General features: G+C 41.0%; 1 protein-coding gene across 2 annotated transcripts in view; it reads right to left on the bottom strand.

Moving 5' to 3' along the window:
- The window catches only part of LOC149787991 (protein Wnt-2b-A-like), a 100,436-nt gene extending 77,966 nt beyond the window's left edge, over nt 1–22,470 (bottom strand). For both annotated transcript variants that reach the window (XM_089974273.1, XM_089974274.1), the window contains exon 1: nt 21,700–22,470. In XM_089974273.1, the coding sequence (XP_089830399.1) occupies nt 21,700–21,821 (122 nt within the window). In that variant the 5' untranslated portion in view covers nt 21,822–22,470. The remainder of the gene's footprint in view (nt 1–21,699) is intronic.
- Nucleotides 22,471–23,951: the final 1,481 nt, after the last annotated feature.

Genomic DNA, 23,951 nt, shown 5'->3' with positions numbered 1-23,951 from the left:
ACACCAACACTTCGTTGTCGGGAGTCACGTCTTGCGGGGCACGTCCTATGCTTCGATGGTAAGATTGGTTGTAGGCTTGCACCAGGTGTGGTAAGATGTCGATGTACTTCAGAGTGTGGTGATGCGTAAAATATTTCCACATGCGTTCTTTCAAAGTGCGTTGAAAACGTTCCACGATGCTAGCTTTGGTTTCGAGATTTTCGGTGGTAAAAAAATGAATGTCACGTTTCTTTAATTCTTTTTGGAAAGCTTGGTTCAGAAATTCGGTGCCTTTGTCCGTTTGCCATCGAAGAGGGTGACGACCGCTTTGTTTCAACACCCGTTGCAGGGCTCGCACTAACTCGCTGCTCGATTTGGAAGTCAAGGGCACGACCCAGGCAAATTTGGAAAAGACGTCGATGACACAAAACAAATATTTGTAGCCACGATTGTAGCTGGCCAAATGAGAGACATCGGCTAAATCGGCTTGCCATTGATGATCGATGCCTTCCACTCGGGTGCGACTTCTGGTAAACTTGCGTCGAATGGGTTTGTGTAAAGTGTAGGTAGCTTGTTCTTGTAACCATCGTTGCACTTGAGGTAAACGGAGACTTTTCAGTCGAGTTTTGGCAGCACGATACAATTTTTGAACTCCTGCGTAACCTGCAGGATGGGAGGGATCGTAGTAAATGCTGGCTAAGACCTTTTCCATTTTTTTTTGTGTGTTAATAAGTCACCCACTCTTCGATGATGCTACTTTGGGTGGGTCGAAAGGGTGGTTTGGAAACGGATTTACGTGTCCGATGGGCTACGGGAGTAGAAGTCGAAGGTAGTGGTGGAGGTGGCAATGGAATGGCTTTAGTCTTCTTTTCTTTTTTCACTTCTGGTTTCCCTTCTTTCTTTTTCACTTCTGTCGAAGGAGGCGTGGACATCATCTTTTTAACCCAAGCTTTCATTTCTTCTCGTTGGGGTGTGGGGGACGGGGTCAACAAGGATGCTGCAATCTTACTCGAAATGGGAGCTGCTGACGGTGTTTGAAACACTTCTCGCATCTCTTCTTCCTCAGGTCTTTGTGGGGTAGCATCTCTGGTGACCCCTGGGGATGGTAGTAGTGGTGGAGGTGGTGGTGGTGGTGGCGGTAGTGATGATGGTGCTGGACTTTTCATCAAGGTCTTAAAATCTTTCAGAGTGGGTAGAGCTGTTTCGTCTAAAGCTTTCTAGTGAAAGAGTTGCAGTCGTTGCAAGAGTTGACCGTACTTTTGCGATTTTTCTGTTTCGGACAAATCTTGGCGATCCATCAAGGACTGCAATTCGTTTTGTAACTGGGACATCTCGCTCAAATTGGGATTGGGAGGTAAATGTGGGGTGCGTTGTTCTTGCCACCGATGGTATTCCATCCATCGTTTGTAAGGCACTAAAGCTAGTTTTCGTCCTTCCATGGGGTTGTCAGCGGTCGATTCTGAGATCTTGGGACTTCCGAGGGCCTTTTTATCTTGCTCTCACCAGTCCTCCCAACATGGTTCCCAAGACTCCTTTCAGTATGGGGCCTAACAAGAGAGGTAAAATGCCTCCACGTTGCACTAACATCTTCTTTTTTTGACGAATGGGAATTTTCTTTTGAACCATTTTCCGAAGAACGTGACGATGTTTGCCTAAGCATTGTTTCTGGTGTTTGGACAAAGGGATCGTGCCTTTCAAAACGTTCAAACAACATTCGCACACGGTATCGATGACCTCTTTGGAGGCCGTTTGAATGAGTTTTTTTCGTAGGGGTGGAGAAGCTTTGGACAGGACAGATAACATGTCCCCATGTTTGGCTAAACGTGGTGGCAGTCCTTTCCTTTTCTTTCCTTGAGGTTTTCTGGAGGGTGACATCTTTAAGTCTTCAGGAACACCAAAAAAACACTGATACCCTACTGGGTCACAGGCCTTTTTTATACTGGAACGCGTCGCCACTGATTGTCTTTACGTCGTATCAGTTTGAGGACAGGCATGACACGTCGTGCAGGGGTACGTAACGAACTAAATCGAGCCAGTTCTTGCTTGGACAAATCCAGTAAACTTTGTAACATGCCCGATCTTTCATGGACTTTGATTTTGGGAGAAGGTACTTTGTGAGCAGCAGCCACTGCCGCTAAATTGGAGGGTCCTGCTACTGGGGAAGTTCTTTTGGGGGTCATCAACGGAGAAGTTCTTGGTGTGATCAACGTCTCCAAGTACTCTTCAGTTCCTGGTGACATCAACGGAGAAGTGGATAAACGTGAGGTTGCCGGAGACGCAGTCACCGCTGTGGCAGGTCGTGGTTTGCGAGTGTAAGGTTGCGTCCTGGCCGAAGTGCCTCTCTTGCGACTAGTTTTCTTCTGTGGACTTTTCTTTTTCTGGGGACTTTTTTCTGTTTCTTTTTCAGGGGGCTTCTTTTCTTTTTCCGGGGTGGTGTCTGGTAAGAGGAGGGTCCTGCCACTGGAGAAGTTCTCCTTGGGGACCTGGTCTTTTTCTTTTTCTTCTTGGGGCTTCGTTGGACTTTTGTCTTGGGGATAACTTTGGGGGCATTAGGATCCCATCTTAAGAGAGAGCGAATGATGACCCCTCCTAGAGTACCGCTCCCTCCAGGTTTCAAAATGATTTGTTTTTTGGTTTGAGTGTCGATGCGGGGATCGGCCAGTTGGACCAAAGCGACTTTGTTTCGATCGAAAAAGCGTTTGGTTTGATGAGGAATCTGAATGATTCCTTGGAGTATTTGACGTGCCGTCACCGTGAACCATCGTAAGACTTCTTTGAGACTAGCTTCTAAGACACGGGCTCATGTTTGTGGATTTTTTTCTCGACTGATGCCATACAAGGCACGAATCAATTTGACGGGAAGATGCGACTGAAGGGACGACATGTTCACACTGTGTGAGACAGACGAAAAAGGGTCTGAGGTTTTTATAGATTTTTTTATGGGGAGTGAAATGAAGTCGAGGACGGAGACGTGTACAGGACAGGCCCTCCGTCTTGGCACCAGTGGTGAAACAAGTGGGTACGAAATCGCAAATCCTCGGGACTCGTAGGTTTCAAATCGACGAGTAAATAGGCGTGTGGCGTTTGAGTGGCATCGTCGTACGCCTGAGTCAGCCAAGGCGTTCCTAACTGTTTGGCTAAGACTTGCACTTGCGATTTATCTCGAGGGCTTTTAAACAAGACCACGTAATGGGCATTGAGACTGATGGTGCGATGGGCTTTACTTTGTTGAAACAAATTTTGGGTGATGTAAACGACACTGGCATTACGGTGATGCCCTTTACGCGTGAACCACAATTTAATTTCTTCTTCGTCTTCTCCTAACATGTCGTCAAAAATGACCAAATGGGTTAGACGGGAGTCAGAGACGATGCCGTCGTCTTCTTTAGGAATGCCTTCCACAAACACGATGGAATCGCCTTGACTTTCTCGCAAGAGGTTGTACGCCGATTGCCACTCTTTGTAACACCACACGATCCGTTGAGGTGGCCGATCGATCAAATGATGTTTATGTTCGATCAAACGTTTGACGAATTCGGTTTTGCCTGAACCGCTAGGTCCAGCAATGAGCATGTTAAAGGGATGGCGAAGATACAAAGCCTCCCAACTGGCACGATCTGAGTGTTCGTCGATGACTTTGACAGTAGAGGAAGAGGGAGCAGAGACAGCAGAGGTAGCCATAGTGTGAGAAATGTCACTTGTGACACGAAAAACGAACAAGACAAGAGTTTATATACTTTTTCAGAACACGTTTATTGAATGTTTCAAATATGAACACGAAAGACAAAAATACATAAAACCCAAATAGTGATGTACAGGAATAAAAAACACATCAAAACAATCAAAGTGGAATATAAACAAGTGTCTGTACAACATGTTTTGGGTAACCAAGATGTCCTAGGGACAGTGTGTAATGTTCTTACAGTCTCTACATGAGGTATTGTCACACAAGTGTCCTCCCGGAATGACCTTTCAGGCATGTCCATGACAGTCCTGTCCTGAAGCGAGTGGTTGTTCTCGGTGACGGGTTCTTCTGGCACCGTCACTAACACAGGTTGAAAAGTAACTTTTTTCCTTGAACAACTCTTGTGCATACTGGGCCACTTCTTGGGTCCAAGCCTCAAAACCCCCCTTTTTCCAATCACGAACATCTGTCCAATTGGGGTGTAAGTCACAAGCTACACACACATCGTCATACACGTCTTGGGTAGCTAAAAGTTGACGAATCTTTTTTTCCTGTTGAGGTCGAGAAGTATCCAGGTGAAACCGCAAGGCTTTGAGCAAAAGGAGTTTTTCGTGACCATTTAAGGCCATTGAGGTGGTAAGTACTGATCGTAAAGAGTCCACAAAGAATCGGCTGGTAAACGAAATCCCAGAAAACAAGTCACTAAGACACACACCACTTGTCGTCCCAAATTGAATGGATAAAATTCTTGTAATAATTGATGGTAATGATCCACGGTTTGAATATGGTCATTGAGTACCTTCCACGGAATCTGTTCAATGATATGTGACATAATCCGTGGCATGGCAACTTGATTTTATAGTGTCTTTGTTTCGGAAGCAATAAAGGTAATTTCTAACCAAACATGTTCGTTCTCCAGTAGGGAATTTAAATGTTACATACTGTAACTGAAACGTCAGAATTTGTCTAGATGTTTCGTCTTTTTCTAAGCAGATTCCATGTAACAAATGTTGGTAATCCTTTAACTCGTCTTCTTCAATACGTTGCAGTAAGTGAATCTCGAAGTAACCAAAATTACGAACGTCTGGTCCATCATCATTCACAAACTGAAAGTGTTCAACAAGGTCTGACCACTGAAAAAATTTCTGACGAATCAGTCCTCTTATGTCATTCAGGTACCAGTGGTTAAAGATCTGGTGATGTAACGGATGCAATTGTTCTTTACGTTTCACTTGTATTTTGACCAGCTCTCGGTAAATGCGTTCTCTCAACTCCACAGGCAAAGCACGAATGTTCTCTAGCAAAGTATCCATGAATAGGTCATACTAAATCCTCTTTGGTCTGACACAAGAAATGTACTGTTTGCACAAACATGGTTTTAATTCATTGTCGAATCTAAATCGTTTCACCACTAATCTACACATTACAATTCGTTCAGAAGTTTCCTCTTTCACCAAGTTGACATTGTGTTCAAGATGTTGGTAATTCGTTAACTCTTCCTCTGGAATTCGATGCAGTACGTTTACAATGTAGTAGATAGAATCGTCAATACCAAACCATTCCTTTTTATAACCAGGAGGTCGTTGATCAATGTCTGTCCAATGGAACAGTTTCAACTCAATCAGTCCTTGTATAGCATTCAGGTACCACTGGTTCAAACACCGGTGACGTAACGGATGCAATTGTTCTTTACGTTTCACTTGTATTTTGACCAGCTCTCGGTAAATCCTTTCTCTCAACTCCACAGGCAAAGCACGAATGTTCTCTTGTAAAGTATTCATGAATAGGTCAGTCCGTACAATTCACAAAAGTAATCCCCATAGTGAGTAATTTCTGACCACTGCCATTCAGGGTAACGTCCAAGAATGTCACTGAACTCTTTTGATGTAAACGGTCTAAAGCGATATAATAGGATGAATGCACCCTTGACCCAAAGAAATCTAACACACTGGTTGACTTTTTTCACTTTCCTCTTATGAATTTCTCGACACAAAAGTTCTACAGTCACCCATTGAGATTTCACTCTGGCAAACCCCTGCCAAACTTCTTTGTAAATCTTTTCTTGCAGTTCTTTAGGTAATGATTCAATATCGTTTTTGAAATGAAGTTTAAATACTGGTCTCGGTGATGTCCAACATTTGACTCCTAACCAATCTGGTTTCTTCTTCGTCAACGACATGGTAAGTTACTTCAATGTCTCGATCCTACTAAGGGTAAGTAATGACAATTCGGTGACCATCGAGCATGTTCTACGTAGGCCGAATCTTGCGGTTCCCAGTGGTGAAGTGACACACCGCAACTGAAGCACTTGACTTTATCTCCTTCGCCCAAGTAGAAAAATCCGGCTCTGGCTAATTCTTCGGGGGTCGGTCCTCCCAGATACTTTGGCCATTTTCCTTTGAACGATTGAAGACGATTTTCAAAGTCGCAGTATTCCGACAAACGCACAGGGAACGAATATTCGTCTTTCACAGGTTCGTTTCGATGAGGGTTGAGTGACATGAACAGGAGTTTGCTCAAGGCTGGATGACATCCATAGGGGGGTAGACGTGAAGGTGAACATTCCCCTTTAAACCCAGTAAAATGTCCAAGAGGAGCGGCATCACTTTCGCATCCCACAGGTTTGACACGCACATTATCCCTTTCCATGATAGGGGTAGTGACACTAAAGTTCCCATGATGCTTTACGGCATCGCTAAGGTCACAACGTACAGCATCGTACCCATCGCAAGGTTCACAATCGCATTCCACTTCCGAAGCCTCACACTTGAATTGTGCCTTTCTAAACAACTTGTTCTGTGTTTCTCTGAAAGTATTTATCTTGTTCGCTCGGTCTTGGTAGTCCCAATGAACTATCGATCTTGCCTAGGGTTCCTTTTTATATACAGACCAATACCGACGTGACCGTACGGCAACGTAAAGTGATTGGGAAGTCTCACTCGCTTCTGGTACACGATTTGATAGACTTTTTCTAAGGGTCGACTGACGATGTGGTGAGTGGGTAAACGTACAATCTTGTTCGGTTGATAGGTGGTCACTTTAAAGTTTCCATCCTCTCCCGATTGCAAGGCTTCTTTCAATACCCCAAAGTTGACCACTCGACTGGTACGATGATTCAGAGTCAGTCCTTTCACTTTGCACGTCGTGTGCACTTCTCCTTGTTTGTCACGGTATTCGTAGCCGTAATTTTTGGGACCACCACTGACGAAACTTAGAATCTTGTCGTCGGGATGCTCGTCTGTCCAGGCTCCTAAACGGTCTCCTTCGATGTCAGGGTGATGTTGAATCGAGTGATGGATGTAAATGCAACTGTCCGTGTCAAAGTACAGGACACGTTCCCCTAACAGTTCTAAAGCTTCGTACAATTTTAAGCGAGCATGAGCTGTCACGTAAGCCGCAATGATGACATTTCCAAACGGGTCGTCTTGTACAAAGTCCAGATCTTCTTCGTAATTGACCAAGATCAAATTCTCTCGAACGACGTCCACGTGTTTCATGTATTTGGTTTTGTCGTGAATCATCTGGAAGTAGCGGGAAGGTTCTGTCAAATATTCCGTCTTGGGTAAACACGGTCGTTGTACCATTTTACCCCACAAGCAATTTAACATCACTTTGGCAAACGATCGCCTGCCTTCGTTTTTCTCGATGTGGTCTAAAGAGATGCCTTCTTGTTCATAGTATTTCTCTTTGAATTGTATTTGGTCTTCGGGAGTGTGACACCAGGAAGGATAGCCGCTGGCTTCTTGTTTCAGTTTCAAAAAGGCATCCACGTAGTCGGCGAAATTGCCTTTCTGAGTAGGGTCACCCTTGTGGTACTGTTGTGTCTTGGGAAAGTGGCAAATTTCGTACACTTCTAACAGTTCGTATCCCATGTCCAGAGCTTTGAACAATTCTACGCTGACCCAGGTTCCCGTCAAGGCACGTTCTTCCTGGCTGTACTGACAAGGTTGGTCTTGCTTGCACGTTTCGGCACAAGTACGACACAAGGGAAACATCAGTTTGCCTTGACAATGGTGAGGTAAGACGGGATGGTATAGGTTCGTGGGAGGCAAAACTTTACACTTGATCAAGCCTTCGTATTGTCGAATGTTTTTCAGGTCGATGTGTTCCGTGAACAATTGCGGGTGCCCTACAGGAAAGCGACAATATTTGCACACGTAGGGATACAGCGAACACACGTCCAAGTATTTGATTTCTTCTCCTTTCTCTTCGTCGGCTTGGTACAGCAAACAGGTGGCATTGGTTCTTCCTCCGTACAAACTATCCCTCGGGTTCAGTGGGTCCATGAACTGGTAACTTTCCACGAGGCGTTTAAACTCGGGATCGGTTTTCATACGGTGATCGTACTCGTGTTCCCACATTTCCACCACTTGGTATCCTTCCTGTTCCAACTTTAGGCGGCGCTGACAAGTGTCCTGGTACAAGTCTTCCATGGTTCGTTGCAAAAACTGATTTTTAGTGCCACGGTCAGGGTAACAGACGAGACATCCGTGAAATAAGCAACCGTTAAACTCGTACACGATCTTGGGGTTTTCTAAGTCCCAGCCATCGACCGAATACGTTCCGATGGTCTTTTCGCCCCCTCCGTTGCGGGCATGCTGAATCCACTTGTCTTCCTTGTCGCACAAGTAATGTAACCAACGTAGGGCTTTGACCGAGTATTGACGCTTGACATAGTGGGTCGTTTGAGGGCTGATGACAGCTACGGTGTTTTCAGGCATGAATCGTTGTCGATACACTAAGGAACACGCTTTGGCAATGGTGCAAGCTTCTTTCAAAGGATCGACCCCTCCGTGTTCCATGAACAGTTCTCGAAATTTTCCACAGCAACGTCGTAAAATGTCCACGTCGGAACGACAATACTTTAACATTTCTTCCTGAAAGTCGAAAGGGTCCGAGGCGTGAGCCTGGTACCAAGCGTAGAAAGCTTCTCGTTGTTCGGTACGCATGTTGTCGGGGTCGTAATAGTGAGCCTCAGGCAAATGGGGTAGAACGGCGTGTTGATTGGCTTCCGTATTGAAAAAGTGTGGAAAGTACCCTTTAGCCATTTCTGTCATTCCAAACGTTTTAGGCATTCGATTCAAAGGCATGGCCAAGTAACTCATCGAATCTTTAAACTGCACTTGTCCCACTTGCATGAAAATGATTTTGGCTCCGTTCAAAGTCACTTTAGGACGCTCGGTGCCTTGTTCCGTATAGTACCTCAAAAGAAACTGTCCATCGTATCCGGAGAAATTGTGAGCCATCACCGTGGCATGACGATGACAATCTCCGTAAAGTTCGATGTCCTCTTGGCTCCACGTCTTGTCGATGGGGTCTAAGACCCATTGGGCAAAATCGGCTAGCGTGTTCGGTCCCCGAAAGATTTTTTCACGCCCTCCAGGAATCTTGCTGCAGTGAGGGCAATGACTGAAAATAGGTTCTTGAATGCACTTCTCGCACGCTCGATGAGCCACGCAGAAATTAGGAATGTGAATGCCGGTCTCTTGCATGCATTCGAAATCGAAACAGATGAAATTGCCTTTCTTCTTGTGACCGTCCTCTTTCTCTGGTGGGGGTTGGTATTTTTGCACGTAGCATTGGTGTTCCAAGTCCACGATGTGGTGACAAATGTGACATTTTTTCTTTCCTGAACATACGTGTGCCTTGGTATTATTGGTACGTATGACTTGTTCACACGTAGGGCACAATCTCAGGAGTTGACAAGCGCATTTCTTCTGTGAACCTTGCGTTTTCAGATGTTGTTGGTAACAGGTAGGGCTGACAAACGTGCGCAGACAAGTTGAACAAGGCACTGGTTCTTCGCTCAGACAGGGTGAAGAGGCCAAACATCCTGAGCATTTCAATCCACAATGCTTGTGTTGCTCTCGATTATTATAACCATGGTCACATTTCTCACAGTAATAACCGTATCCCAGGAATGCAGTGATACTGGTAATGGTATCGAAATGGTCATCGTGATAATAAACATGAATGTATTTTCCGTCCTTAAAATCTTGCCCTCGAAACAACAGAGGCCCGCGCATTTCTTGAGGGTGCACTTTCAAGGTGTATCGTGGAGCTAGGACATCTTGCAATTTTTGCATCTCAGGAATGCCACAGGGTGTGTCTTTGGACAGGCCAGCTTGTCGCAACAGGAGTTCTGCTTCGTTTCGTTGTTTGGCTCGATAGGAACGTTGAATAGTGTTCCAGGTTCTTTTCCATTCTACCGTGTCGTTCTTGTTGGCATAGGTTCGTCCCACCACGATGGCACGGGCTAAACACATCTGGTCATGAGGATTGTGAATTTGGACAAGGCCACGCTTAATACTGCGAAGCTCGTTCACCAATAACATCTTTTTGCGTCCGGTCCCTTGAGGAGGAGAGACGTGGGTCATGTCCAATGTGGATTTTCCATCGGTGATGTCAAACTGGTCATTAGATTGTTGCACGTGTTGAATCTTGTCCATGACTTTGGAAGCGGTCAATTCTGCCGGGGTGCTAAACTCGATCCAAACAGGGGATTTCAAACCGTCGTGTTGTATGGAAAGTCTCAAGCGATCGTCTTCTTTGGGTTGACATTGTCGTTTGAGTGCGGTGAGCAAAGAATCCCACACCCCAGTGATAAACACTTCTGCTTTCTCTAACGGCACTTCAGCCTTGAAATCTTTAAACTTCACTGTGTATTTGTAAGCCGTGGTTCTAAATTTTCTAGAGGAGCGCTTTTCCGTCTCTCGAATGGAATAGTATTTTTCAGGGTTGACTAAGGGTGGTGAACTTGGTTTAGAGGGTTTGGATTCAGGTTCACTCATGTCCTCTTCAAAATCACTGGCATGAATTTGTGCCAAGATTTCAGCCCTGGTACGAGGCGATAGATCACGTTTCTGCCTCTTACTTTCTTCTTCTTTCTTCTCGAATGAATGGGATCGTTTCATCTTGAGTGCAAAACGTCAAATGACTCAAGTGTAAACACCATAGACTAATTTATAGTCATAGCAGACCAGCGTATATAAAAGGGTGTGTGTCTTGTCCTTTCACTATTCATTTCACTCTCAAGCCGAGCACAACGATGGAAGAGACTACCCAAATCGAACGTTTCGTCAGAGCTTTGCGAGGGGTCATTAGAAAATTCTCTTCAGACCAGCCGACGGACTACTCTCCTTCCTTTCGAGATAAAAGTCAAGATACTTGCTATATCTGTCAGAAGAAAGGGCATTGGTCTTCAGAGTGTCCAGACCGTCAAAAAAGAAAAAAAACAGGGGCTAAAAAAGACAAAAGTCAAGATACCTGTTATTATTGTAAAGAAAAAGGACATTGGTCTCAGATTGCCCAAAAAAGAAACAAGAGGAGTCAGAAGAAAAGAGGAATTCTTCAGAAGAAGAGAGGGATTCTTCGGAAGAAGAGAGGGATTCTTCGGAAGAAGAGAGGGATTCTTCAGAGGAAGAAGAGGAAGAAAGAAGACAATTATATTTACAAGAGGCAAAGAAACAGGAGAAGGAAAGAAGAAGGGAAGAAAATGAGGAAAAAACGGTGAAGAAATTCAAAAAAACAGAGAGACTAAACAAGGAGAAAGAAGAAGTGTATGAACTTTATATTAAAGTGTTCAGTTGTGAATTGGATTGTAACAATGGATACAAGAATAAATTAATGATATAAGGTAAGTGTCTTTGAGTTTTGATTTTAAAATAAGAAGCTACACTCAAGCACTCATACACAGACACGTACTATAAGGGTAAAATGGGTTGGTTTATTATTTTTTTGAGTTATTGGCAAATTGAAATTGTATTTCTTTTCGAGAAATGTGGGTGGCCCTGAAAAGGGCCTTTTTTCTTTATGGTGTAAGGGGTGAGTTTAAGCAATCAACTTTAACTGCCTTAAGCCTTTGCCACGGCCAAGGCCTACTTCTGGACTACGTAATGTTGATGATGATGATTGGGTTGAAATCACTAAGGGTGGTACGGTAGGCTTAGTCACAGGGTTGACGTGTTTAGCTCGGGAAGGTCGTATTCTCTTCGGTCGTGATAAAGAAGTCTGATACATTTGTTTCAGACTTCTTAACTCCGCTAAAATGTCCAACAGTACCGTGACCGTTTGATTTTCACCCTCTTGTTTCTTTGCTGCTACTTCTTCTTGCTGTTGTTGCTGTTGTTTTTTTCTTACCTCTTCTTCTTGCTGCTGTTGCTGGTGGAGAAAAGCTTGTTCCGCTTCCTTTTGTCGTTGTATAAATTTCTCCAATTCTTCTTTCTGTCTCTGTCTAAAATTCTCTACTTGCGGTAATGAAGAAGGTAACGAAGGTTCCGGAACAAATTCTTGCGAGGAGAGAAAATCCACAAAATCCCAATTCACCTCTTCTGAAAGTAAGTCCGGGTTCCCTTGGGCAGTCTCCCCTGTTGGTGCACCCCAATGGATCGTTTTCTGAGTTTCCGTCATGTTGAATCACTGTCGCATAGATTGACTGTACACAAGCGCTAGCGAATCTATATAGACTACGTGACGTCACAGACTGCTCTCTTCGGATTGGATGCGAGCTGACTGAATTTTGTAACGCGTGTTCGGATTGGTGAATGAACTCAATCCGTTTCAATCCTTCCTCTACCTATAAATAAGCGCAGTTCACTGCATTGATTCACCTGTTCTCGGCGCCTCAACATGTGGACCGATGTGCACTCTTCAACGCTTGTGTCAACGATGATGTTCAGGACGGACATGCTCATGTATGTCCGATCCAAGTGGACCATTGTCCACAGGACAAACACCAGCCTGTGGATACGTAGGATCTACGTTGAAAGACAAGGATGCCTGAAAAGAGTGCTAATTTACGGGCCAACAGTGAGACGCAGCCTAAGGACAAGAAGAAGACCAATGCGGTGCCCTTTATGTTAATGAATACATTAACATAAACCCAAAGGCCCTTTTCAGGGCCAGCCATATTTCTCGAAAAGAGATAGCCTTTCAATTGCCTACCCCTTTTTTTAAATTTTTTTAAAAAAAAATCCCATGTTAAATTCCCCTTGTACGTATATTGACCCACGATTTTTAGCCATGTTAAATTCCCCTTGTACGTATAGTGACCCACGATTTTTAGCCATGTTAAATTCCCCTTGTACGTATATTGACCCACGATTTTTCGCAATGTTAAATTTCCCTTGTACGTATATGTTCCCAAGGGGGGTCTGTAATGCTAATTCCCATTGTACGTATAGTATCCCCCTTAACTACTACGGTATACTCTGCTTGGCTAGAGGTATACTATATACTCTGCCAGCCTAGAAGTATACTATATGCTCTGCCTGGCTAGAGGAATACTGTATACTCTGCCTGGCTAGAGGAATAATATCTATTGCTATTCTGCCTATTTAGAGGAATACGGTATACTCTGCCTGGCCAGATGTATTTTATATACTCTGCGTGGCTAGAGGTATACTATATAATCTGACTGGCTAGAGGAATTTTATATACTCCGCCTGGCTAGAGGAATACGGTATACTCTGTCTTTCTAGAGGTATACTATATACTCTGCGTGGCTCAAGGAATACTATATACTCTGCCTGGTTAGAGGTATACTATATAATCTGACTGGCTAGAGGAATACGGTATACTCTGCCTGGATAGAGATATACTATATACTTTGCCTGGCTAGAGGAATAATATATACTCTGCCTGGCTAGAAGAATACTACATACTCTGCCTAGCTAGAGGAATACGGTATGCTCTGCCTGGCTATATGTGTACTTTATACTCTGCCTGGCTAGAGGAATACTATATATTCTGCATGGCTAGAGGAATACTATATACTCTGCCTGGCTAGAGGAATACGGTATACTCTGTCTGGCTAGATGTATACTATATACTATGTCTGGCTTGAGGAATACGGTATACTCTGCCTGGCTAGAGGAATATGGTATACTCTGCCTGGCCAGAGGAATACGGCATGCTCTGTCTGGCTAGAGGAATACTATATACACTGCCTGGCTAGAGTATACTATCTTATATACTCTGCCTGGATAGAGGTATACTATATAATGTGACTGGCTAGAGGAATACTATATACTCTGCCTGGCTATAGGTATACTATATACTCCGCCTACCTAGAAGAATACGGTATACTCTGTATGGCTAGAAGAATACGGTATAATCTGCCTAGCTAAAATAAATCTGTATAATCAGCCTAGCTAGAGGAATACGGTATATTCTGCCTAGTTAGAGGAATACAGTATACTCTGGCTAGAGGAATACTATATAATCTGCCATGTGGTGTGTGTGTGTGTGTGTGTGTGTGTGTGTGTGTGTGTGTGTGTGTGTGATTTTTAACGCAGCGTTGACAATTTTTAGTCATATCGCCATGATATCAGCAGAGTGGCAGTTTATATTAATGTCTAGCACTGTGGCATCATGCCGCAGACATTTAGCATCATGTCCCAACCAGTCACATTATACTGACACTTGGCCGACCAGTCCTAACACTAACCTCTTAATGGTGATCGCCAAGCGAAGCAACTGCTAGTACCATTTTATGTCCCACGACCTCGCGCATCTGAGGCAGGAGCTCTAACCACTAGGTCACCGGAGCCTAGCTAGAGGAATACTATATACTCTGGCTAGGTAGAGGAATACGGTATTCTGACTGGCTAGAAGAATATGGTATACACAGCCTAGCAACAGGATTGCTATATACTCTGCCTAGCTATAGGAATACGGTATGCCCAGTCTAGCTAGATGAATACTATATACTCAGTCTAGCTAGATCAATACTATATACTCTGCCTGGCAAGAGGAATACTGAGTACTCTGTCTGGCTAGAGGAATACGGTATACTCTGCATAGCTAAAGGAATTCTATCTATATTAAGAATACACGGTTACAAAAATACACCCGCTATGTGAAGCAACTGTGGAAACGCATAAAGAACAAACTTTATTTCTGTATTTCATAATTTTAGCATTTGGCCTACATCGGCCTCAAACCCGTTTCCTTAAAGTAAAAACATTTGGTTTACTCGGGCCTTTCTGCGATGCTTTGGATGTATGTCGGCGCAGTAATTTATACGCAAATTATATATTTTATTTGTCGGAATTTTCTTTGCATATTCGGAATTGCCACGGCGATTTCCGCAAGACTCTAATATGGCTTTGATGTACGTCTGCGCAGTAACTCACAGGAAAGGTATACATTTTGTTAGCCGGAAATTTCTCAGCAAAAATAATAAATCGTAATATATTAGGACTACCTTGGCTATTTTGCCTTGGATTTACTGTATGACTGACTGAAATGCTATGAAATTAAAAATATATATATCTGTCGTACGTATTTTCTCCGTTAATCCTTGTTTGGCAAGTATCCAAAGTGGTCCGAATGGGAACTATCGACATACATACGAGGTATGCTCCGAAAGATTGACCTCAAAGTTGAGAGTGCTCTTCGCAACAAAAGAAAATGCAATCTATTTGGACCACCTCTGCCATTTTCTATGATTGGATTGACCGAGCAGTTGCAAATGAAAATTAGTTTGATGTTCTCGCAACGTCTCAGTAAATTATTTAATTTGTAAATAATCGAGTCGTCCAAACTGCAATTAATGGAAGCTATCGGAATACATTCAGGGTATGATTCGTAGGATTCACATCGAAGTTGCGAATAGGGGAAATGCACACTGTCCAGAAATAGATCACTGTAGACAGTCAATCGAGTACTTTTCATGTGATGTACTATTAATCTAAATAACATGGTAGCCATGCGATAAAACTGATATTAAGACTTTGCGTGAATAGTTCCAGAACTCAGTTGAAATGATTGGTAGGCGTCTATAGGTTACGATTATTGGACTGACTGTTGGTGATAAGCAATTATAACATGCAAGATAATTTCCAATGATGCTAAGAAAACGAAGAGCATTTTCTTTAGCATAACAGCGCAAGGGCGTACAAATTATTTTGAATTCGTTTTCCATTGGAAACAGGTAATTTATATCAACACTATTATTTAATAAGGCTCTGAAAAAGGCTACGAAAACGCTGTAAGACACGGGTTAATAAAGAGTCACATTAGGAATCGATTCTGAAAATGTTTAGCCTATTGCGAAGTCGAATTCTCTAATCTATGAGATTCAGCACCTATTGTTATACTGTACTTAAGAAATCCGTCCCATCTCCTTTATCCGGTAAATGCAATTAACAATTAATGCAGTTATAATCCTGGGTCCTATACAAGTACAAGTAATTGAATATGTGAGTAAAAAAAAAACTTTTTTTGAGCCCAAGCACTTTTTCTGTTTTACATTCTAATATCCGATGATTAAAGACCTAACAATGACATTTCTATGCAACCCTGATTGTCAATGTGAGAATGTGACGGTGGTATTCCTGTGCAACCCTGTCTGTCAATCTGTCGTGTGACAATGTGATGGTGGTATTCCTATGCAACCCTAATTGTCAATGTGACAATGTGAAAGTGGTATTCCTGTGCAACCATGATTATAATTATAACAGTGATATTGTCGCACAATCAAGATAGTCAATGTGACAGTAACATCTTTGCTGCACATCCCAGATTGTCAATGCGACAAACTTGACAATTACTCCTAATGGTATGCATGAAACTTCGTATAACATTTGTAAGGTTCCTTCCTCTAACATCAATATACATATATATATATATATATATATATATATATATATATATATATATATATATATATATATATATATATATATATATATATATATATATAATATTTTCATGACTTCGAGTCAGTAAAGTGACGCAAAAGATTAATAGTATACAGCCAGAATACAAGGCTTGAATTAAGATTAGGTAAGTATAAATACATAGGGTGAGTTGGAAAGGAATACGCTTGAATGTTCTATGTGATAGCTGTTCTTACTTCTACAGCGGAATGTTCAATATTAATGCATTTTTAAATCCACTAACCTTTTGAAATAAACGGTTCGTCAGTATGAAAATCGTCCATGATGTGACAACCATGTGAGAAATTAGGACTTAAATTTGTACACATATTTACTTTTTTTGTGTAAATATCGCTGATTAAGAACGCGCAATTCTTATTGGTAAAAAAAATAATTCCTGAACTTTCTGGATAGTTGCGACCTACTTTTTCAAATACTACAAATTTACACCAGCATCAGAAAAAATACGCATTATAATTTTGGCACCCGTTGTCACGGTAAATGGGACTTTCGAACCTAAATGTCAGATACACGTATCAAACTAAATAGTTTGTTGTTGTTGTTTAGTTTAACGTCATATCTCGGCGCAATATGGACTTTACATGGCGGACAGTAGGCCCTATAACTAGTGGAGGATGAACCTGGGAAAACCCGGGTAACAACCACCAACCAACGGAGAAATAGTGGCCATCTTTTTCATATACTCACATTTGTCGAGCCCGAGATTCGAACCCACGCGGACAGAGGTGAGTTGGCAGAGATCGGTAAAGACGAACGCATTAGACCACTCGGCGACCCGGGGCAAAACTAAATTTCAAGATATGTGTAATATTGTTGGCTGGGTTTATATCTAACATTTCCTGAAGAAAAAAAGAAAAAACAACAAAAAAAACCAACAAAAAAACAAAACAAAGGATAAAACACGCTTTATCTTCAATGACCTTGCAACATTTTCATCCACTCTGAACTCTGTGACATTTTGTTCTAACTGCTTGATTTAAACCAGAGCAGTTTGTTTGACCTTGCCGGATAACAGGGTAATAGATGTTCACGTAAGTGTTGTCTGCTTCATTCAGTTCTAGCGCCTAACTTTCGATGCGTATGCCTGTTATCTCGCATCCTTCATCACATTAACACATCACCAATAAATGCTTAACAAACCAACACATTTTCAAAAGGGAAAATTACATAATTCTTGCTCATACGTACCATTGTGGGGTTAAAAATAGAGCGGGAAAGCCAGAACTGATATATAACATGTATAACGTTGTATATACAAGCAGACGTGTGTTGTTATTGTGGTTTAACACCAGTTTACAGCACACGATAGGCTATACATGGCGGCAAGTATAACTGGTAAAGGAAAACCCCGGAAAAACCCAGGTAAGAACCACCTACCCACAGGAAACTACTGGCAAGCTCTCTCACGTACCCACGCGGACGTAGGTGAGATGGCGGTGTTCGGTAAAGATGATCGCTTTATACCACTCGGTCATCCGTGGCCCCAGCATAAAAGTGAAAACAACATGAAATAAATTTTAATGCAGTTTCTTTTATATAAAAAAATAAACTATTCCTACATTACTCCTGTTTTAATTAGTAAATTGTAGTTAAATGTAATATTTAAGTTTATAGGTCAATTATGGTGACGATCTTCAAATAAAAACATTATGTGTAGATTATAAATCCGTGTCTCATGTTAAATTTTAATCTAAATGAATTCGCTAATTCATCTTTGAAAGTGATGAAGAGACAAACTTTTAAAAATTACCGACTGCATTGCATCTCTTGAGTTATTCTCATTGGAGCGGGGTAGGGTGGGGGCTGTTATGCGTGAAGTCATACTTGAACAAGCTGACCATCTGGTAACATTAATGTGTTCTGACTACACTGTCATATGAAGTAGAAATGACGGAGTTTGTGCAGTATACGAGTTATGGTGAAAAAAAAAAACAAAAAAAAAACGAAAGACGGAAGAATATTATTTTCCTTTGTTAAATTCCTAAATGAAGAAAGACTAAAAACATTACACGTTTTCTTTGATAGAACATGGCAAAGTAATGTTCGGAAACAATGTGTTACAAATAAAACGCTCGGGGTCCGCCATGTACAATTTCAGAGAACTACAACTTATTTTCGAAGCGTTATTGTCGATAATTTTTATTCATAAATATGGTATCTAATTTATTATATACTCAACGAGGCTTATCAATTAGAAAGCTTCAGCATACAAAATCGCGGTCAGCTTGTCAATGCACTGTATTTTCGTCTTTTTTCTCACCAGTAATTTCGATAGTTTGTTTTCTCTTCTTTCGTCTATTTATCGACAACTGCAAATTTATCCACTTCAGTTTATTCAATATACAAAGGATCGCTGTTCACTTCATTATAACGTTTCCTGCACTGTAATCGAGAGATTATCGAATACTTTATTATACTGCTTAAGTTATGTCCGCATTCATGTCAGGGGCAGGTATAGTCCGATTAATTAACCACCCCAAATCTGTATTGATACTAATGGACGATATGTGGGTCTCATATGACCTGTTCATTCAAATGTACAATTATGCTGCTACAATTATGAACAAACCTGCGTACACTTTGGACGCATACTGGTAAATGATAACAGCCATATCGAGCGCGAAATTCAAAATGGCCATATGACAGAGGGTTGTGCTATTTCACGTGGATTTACGTCACCAAACATAGGAATTGCTCCGAAAATATAATGTACATGCCACTAAAAGAACCCTTCAGGCGACGGTAGCTGCGCAGCAGCGATAAATACCGGTAAGAGAATCAAATGTACACCGATGTGTGCAGCCAAAAGTGTTTACAGAATTGTGCATGTTTTAATGAATAAGTGATAGCTGCCCCTAAACCGAAATCAATATCATCACGGGGGAGGGGCTGATTTATCGACCAATGGCAGTTAATACCTTCACTAATTTTGCGAGGGTCACACTTTTAAATGCAATTATTTGTAAACGGCGCAATACAAATGTATAATTACAACGAAATATAAGAGGTCGTTGCCATGAGAAACAATGAATTATAGTTTTGTCTACGTGCATTTTTAGTGTTTTTTCAATTATTTTTACAAAATAATTCTGAAGTGCTTCATTAGACTCACGATGTGTTTTGCTATCTGCGAGTCATACTGAAAATGAAATATCAGCATAAGTAACCAGAGCCCCTCCTGACCTTTATAATCCCAAAATAACTCTCCAAATATATAACATATAATGAGAAAGGTCAGAGAAAACTCGAACTGCAAAATAAAAACAGTTTTAAAAAATTAATTGGGAAACATGTCTTGGTTTGAAATAAGTGTACGAAATTTGGACCTTTTAATGTTTGTAAGTTCGTATCAGTCAAAATGAAATGATGTCATCAGTCGTATTAGGGACACTTTGGGAACCGGTCGTTAAAAGACAGAAGCATCGATTAAAGAAGTACGTGTGTAACAGATATGAAAAGACTACAGGCCTAGGAATTTAAAAGTGTACGAGAATTGGTACAGGTCACTACTCTCCAGTGCAAGTATTCTTCCAAATGTCCAGTTCTGTATTAAATGATACATTTCATAATAATCAGAAAAGCTCTTCCATTGTTGAACCTTTTATGTCTGGATATGATGAGTAAATGGGGGTGGATGAGGTGGCCACTTTAGCAAGCAAATTAAATATTTGCATACTTAGAATACGTCTGACAATCTTTACCTTTAATGGACATTATTTTGTCTTTCGTTTTATTAATATATTTCTCTCTTTTGGGTCTATTAAATGTATAGCTTGATTTGACAATTTGGTTCATTGATTTATAGATTGATTGATTATCCGGTCAATCATTCGTTTAGCTGGTAGGTAGGTAGGTAGGAATGGTTGTACATATGTATGTATTTATGATATGCACAGATACGCATACGTTCGCCATTCACGGTTTATATGATGCAATTAAGTCTTTTCAATCCATCGGTTGCCATTCAAAATCACTATTCAGCGCAATTTAATTTCTTCTTCGTTCGTTCTTTATTGTTAATACTCGTAGCTGAACCTCCGTTGAGCTACACAGTTTGGAAAGATAATACAGCCCACATGCACGAAAGAAACTAAATATTTCAAGGTCTGGTTTAGCAGCTTTATAGGGGTATTTGAGAGAAACGTGACTCGCTTTATCAGTCATCGTGTTAGTTCCCAAAACATAATATGTTAACTTTTGAAGAATAATGTTAGATGCTTTTCACTCACTGTCAAAGTGATCTTGACTGTTATCATCCCCTATCCGATTAATATCAATATGACGGCGAGTACGTTACCTTCCACCTTTATTATCGGCCTACAGTACAGAAATTTACCATCGAGTATTCATCTGATTCTGTACAACTGGGAGTCGTTGTATCAGAACTAAATTGGATGTCTGTAAACTCGAGGAATGTAAGCATCTGTCGTTTTAGATAAATTATACTATTATTATTACTTTTCCGATTAAGTAGGTTGTCAATACATCGACTTATTGTACCCGACTAAATAATACAATTTGCCTGTGTGAATACACGTTCCATCTTTCGGGTAACGGTAACACTTTCGTTTTTACAATATGACAAAATTGAATATCAGTAATATAAAGTTACTTGAAAGAAGATGTAAAAACAAAAGAAAAGAAAAAGGAATCGTTTACTTATGTATAGCATCCGTAAACGTTTGTCGTTCTCCTTAACATTAAGGACGCTCGTCGATACGGTTCTCCTATGGGGTAGTTTGTCCGCTAATTACGGAGTTTTTTATGACTTCTAGGCACTGCTGGCGAAGTTGTATTTTTGTGGATTTGTTAGTCAATCGAGTCAATTAGAAACGTTTTCTTTGTCTCCTTCCTTAACGGCACTTAAACCATTTTCTTTGTTTGTAAGTGAATTGTTGGGGTGTGCATTTTATGAGTGAATGAGAAGTATTTCTTTGGTTTGGTAATGTAATGAAGAGAAGTCGACCAGACTCAAAAACATAACTGACATGCCCTAAAAAGTGACATGACTGATATGCCCTAAGCAGTGAAGCTGTTTGCCCTCAAAATTAAATTTCGTGGATTTTAAACAAACTCGTGTAATCGTTACCTGATGAGCAGAGGGAAATGCCAAAGACTTGCCAAATTTCAGCTGCAACACACTTCAGTCAACTAATTCTTATTGATTTCTAGCTTAAACAAGAATTGCCGAAAACAAAAAAAAAAATAAAATAATTAAAGCTATGAAAAGGAGGTAAAGGATAATAAATAGTAATGTTTCGCATGTACACACACACACACACACACACACACACACACACACAACGAGAGCGATAGAGAGAGAGAGAAACAGAGAGAGAGAGAGAGACTTACTGTAGATAAACGATGCAACATGCGGTGTCAACCAATGTCAAGCCAATTGTTGCCCTAATTATCAGTCTCAAGCCGTAAGATTTGTCTGCCCTTGATTGTCTCCCCCTTCTTCCACCGGACATACCGCCACACACCGTGATAGCTTAATCAAATCCTTATTCCATTGGAAAAGTGCACAGTACGGTAGTTTCCCTCTTTATTAAAAAGAAAAACAGCAACCAAATCTGTCGTTTTTCATCTGGCCGGTCTGCAATCTTCTTAAAATTATATATATCAGTAAGGAAGTTCTTTCGTTGAGCTATGGAAGGAGAGTTATCATTAATTCTCAAGAAGACGGTGGTCCAATGAAAGTTTGAAAGATAACCTCCTTAGGATAAGAGGGCAGATCATAAAACTGGCTCGATTACATCTTCATAGCTAAACCCTACCTCCAATATAGATAATAGCCTGACGTCTGGTGATAGGTTTGATTTACGTTGTTAGGAAATCACCGGTTTTCAGTACTCTTCTGCCGCTCGCCAATTCCGTACCACTCAAAGATGTCAAACCATTTCTTGTTGACATTAATTGAGAATATCCACTCGCGCAGTGGCGCCAAAATATCACCACTAAAAGAATTTATATCGCTTTAAAATTAAATTATTTTTTTTTTCTAAAAGTAATCATTAAAACTAATACACAGTTACGTTCTGCACAAAATATAAAAATTGTACACCTGCTAAACAGGTTACATTTTTCTCGAAACATAAGGATGAAGAATACAAAACCAACGTCGGCACAGGTCTGGGTCCAGAAATAACTGCTGTACTTTTAATACGCTCACTGTCGAGTCAGACTCATTTTCTTGTTCATTGCTGGTCTGGCTTGAGAAATACCGCAATAATTGAAGTCGGGACAAACAAAATAAAAAATAAAAAAGAAAAAAAAAAAAAGAAGAAGCCAGAAACAGATGTAAAGCGAACTATGCGAAGAGAATTATATCCCTATGTCCTTTACAAATTTCATATAATTGTATAATTTATATATATTATATATACAATTATATGAGGCCAAAAGTTATAAACTAAGAACTCGGTAATTAGTAGACATGTTTAATTAAAATGAATCAAAGGTTAATTTAGAGATCATTTATCTTTTGCATCGATGTATGTATGCTTATGTGTATGTCTGCATGCATGTATATATGTATACATGTAGACACCCACGTACATTTTCAGAAATAACATGGCTCAAACATTTTGGACGACTTTGTGCTTTTTGGTTTGGTTTTACAGACAGCAACTGAGGACGGTTATGTAGTTAATGTCGAAGCAAGTGGAATAAAGTGCCTTTCACAGGGACACACCACGTGAGCTGATTAGGGTTTATCCAACGGTAGGGTTCGAACTTGTGCCCTTTCGGTCGTGAGCTCGGTATGCTAACCACAGAGCCAATGCTCTCGGATGGAAGTCAAAGACTGAGGGCTGTATTTAATCTTTTATGTCACTCATTTAAATGAGAACAGCGTGGACCAAGATTTGTTGTTGCATAACGGATCAGCAAATCTGGGTCAGCCTCATCCACCTAATATCAGGTACAGAACGAACAGCACAGACCGTGATTTGCCGCTGCATTAATTGACGGCAGATAGGGGTCTGCGCTTTCGTAATTGGGCTTGTGTTATGTACGCGAAAATACTATCTCACCTTATACACCAACTGGAGAGTAACTAGAGACCCATGCGATGATACTGTTTACAGATACGGGGATTGTGTGCAGAGTTTATAATAGATGAAGTCAAATAAAGGGTTTAGTATTGCCTGTTCTCTCTCTCTCTCTCTCTCTCTCTCTCTCACACACACACACACACACACATACATACATACATACATACATACATACATACATATCTGTGTGTGTTTGCGTGTGTGTTACGTTTTCTTCCGTTCCTATGTGTATTAGAGATTCTCGTGCAAGAAGCTCATGTAGGATAATTTTATCTCACAACAGTGCACTCAGTGCAACACATCAAAAGTCATAATTGCTTATTATGTAGTGAACGATCGTAGTGTTTCTGGCAGTTTAAATACCGAAGAATATATTTTTATTGCTTTGTTTATTGCAAATGCAATAATTCTTCATTGTTAACTAAACTTTGTATCTCTTGCTCCAGACGTGTTCTATTAGCAAATACATTGCAATCTTAAGTTATCTCGATACGCAATATTTTTTGTACTCCAAATGAGAAATGAAAGAAAAGTAATCCATTATAT

Source organism: Sinohyriopsis cumingii, chromosome 11 (assembly GCF_028554795.1).
Source record: "Sinohyriopsis cumingii isolate HCF-2022 chromosome 11, ASM2855479v2, whole genome shotgun sequence".
Taxonomy (NCBI): Eukaryota; Metazoa; Mollusca; class Bivalvia; order Unionida; family Unionidae; genus Sinohyriopsis; species Sinohyriopsis cumingii.
This window is presented reverse-complemented; position numbering and strand designations above follow the sequence as displayed.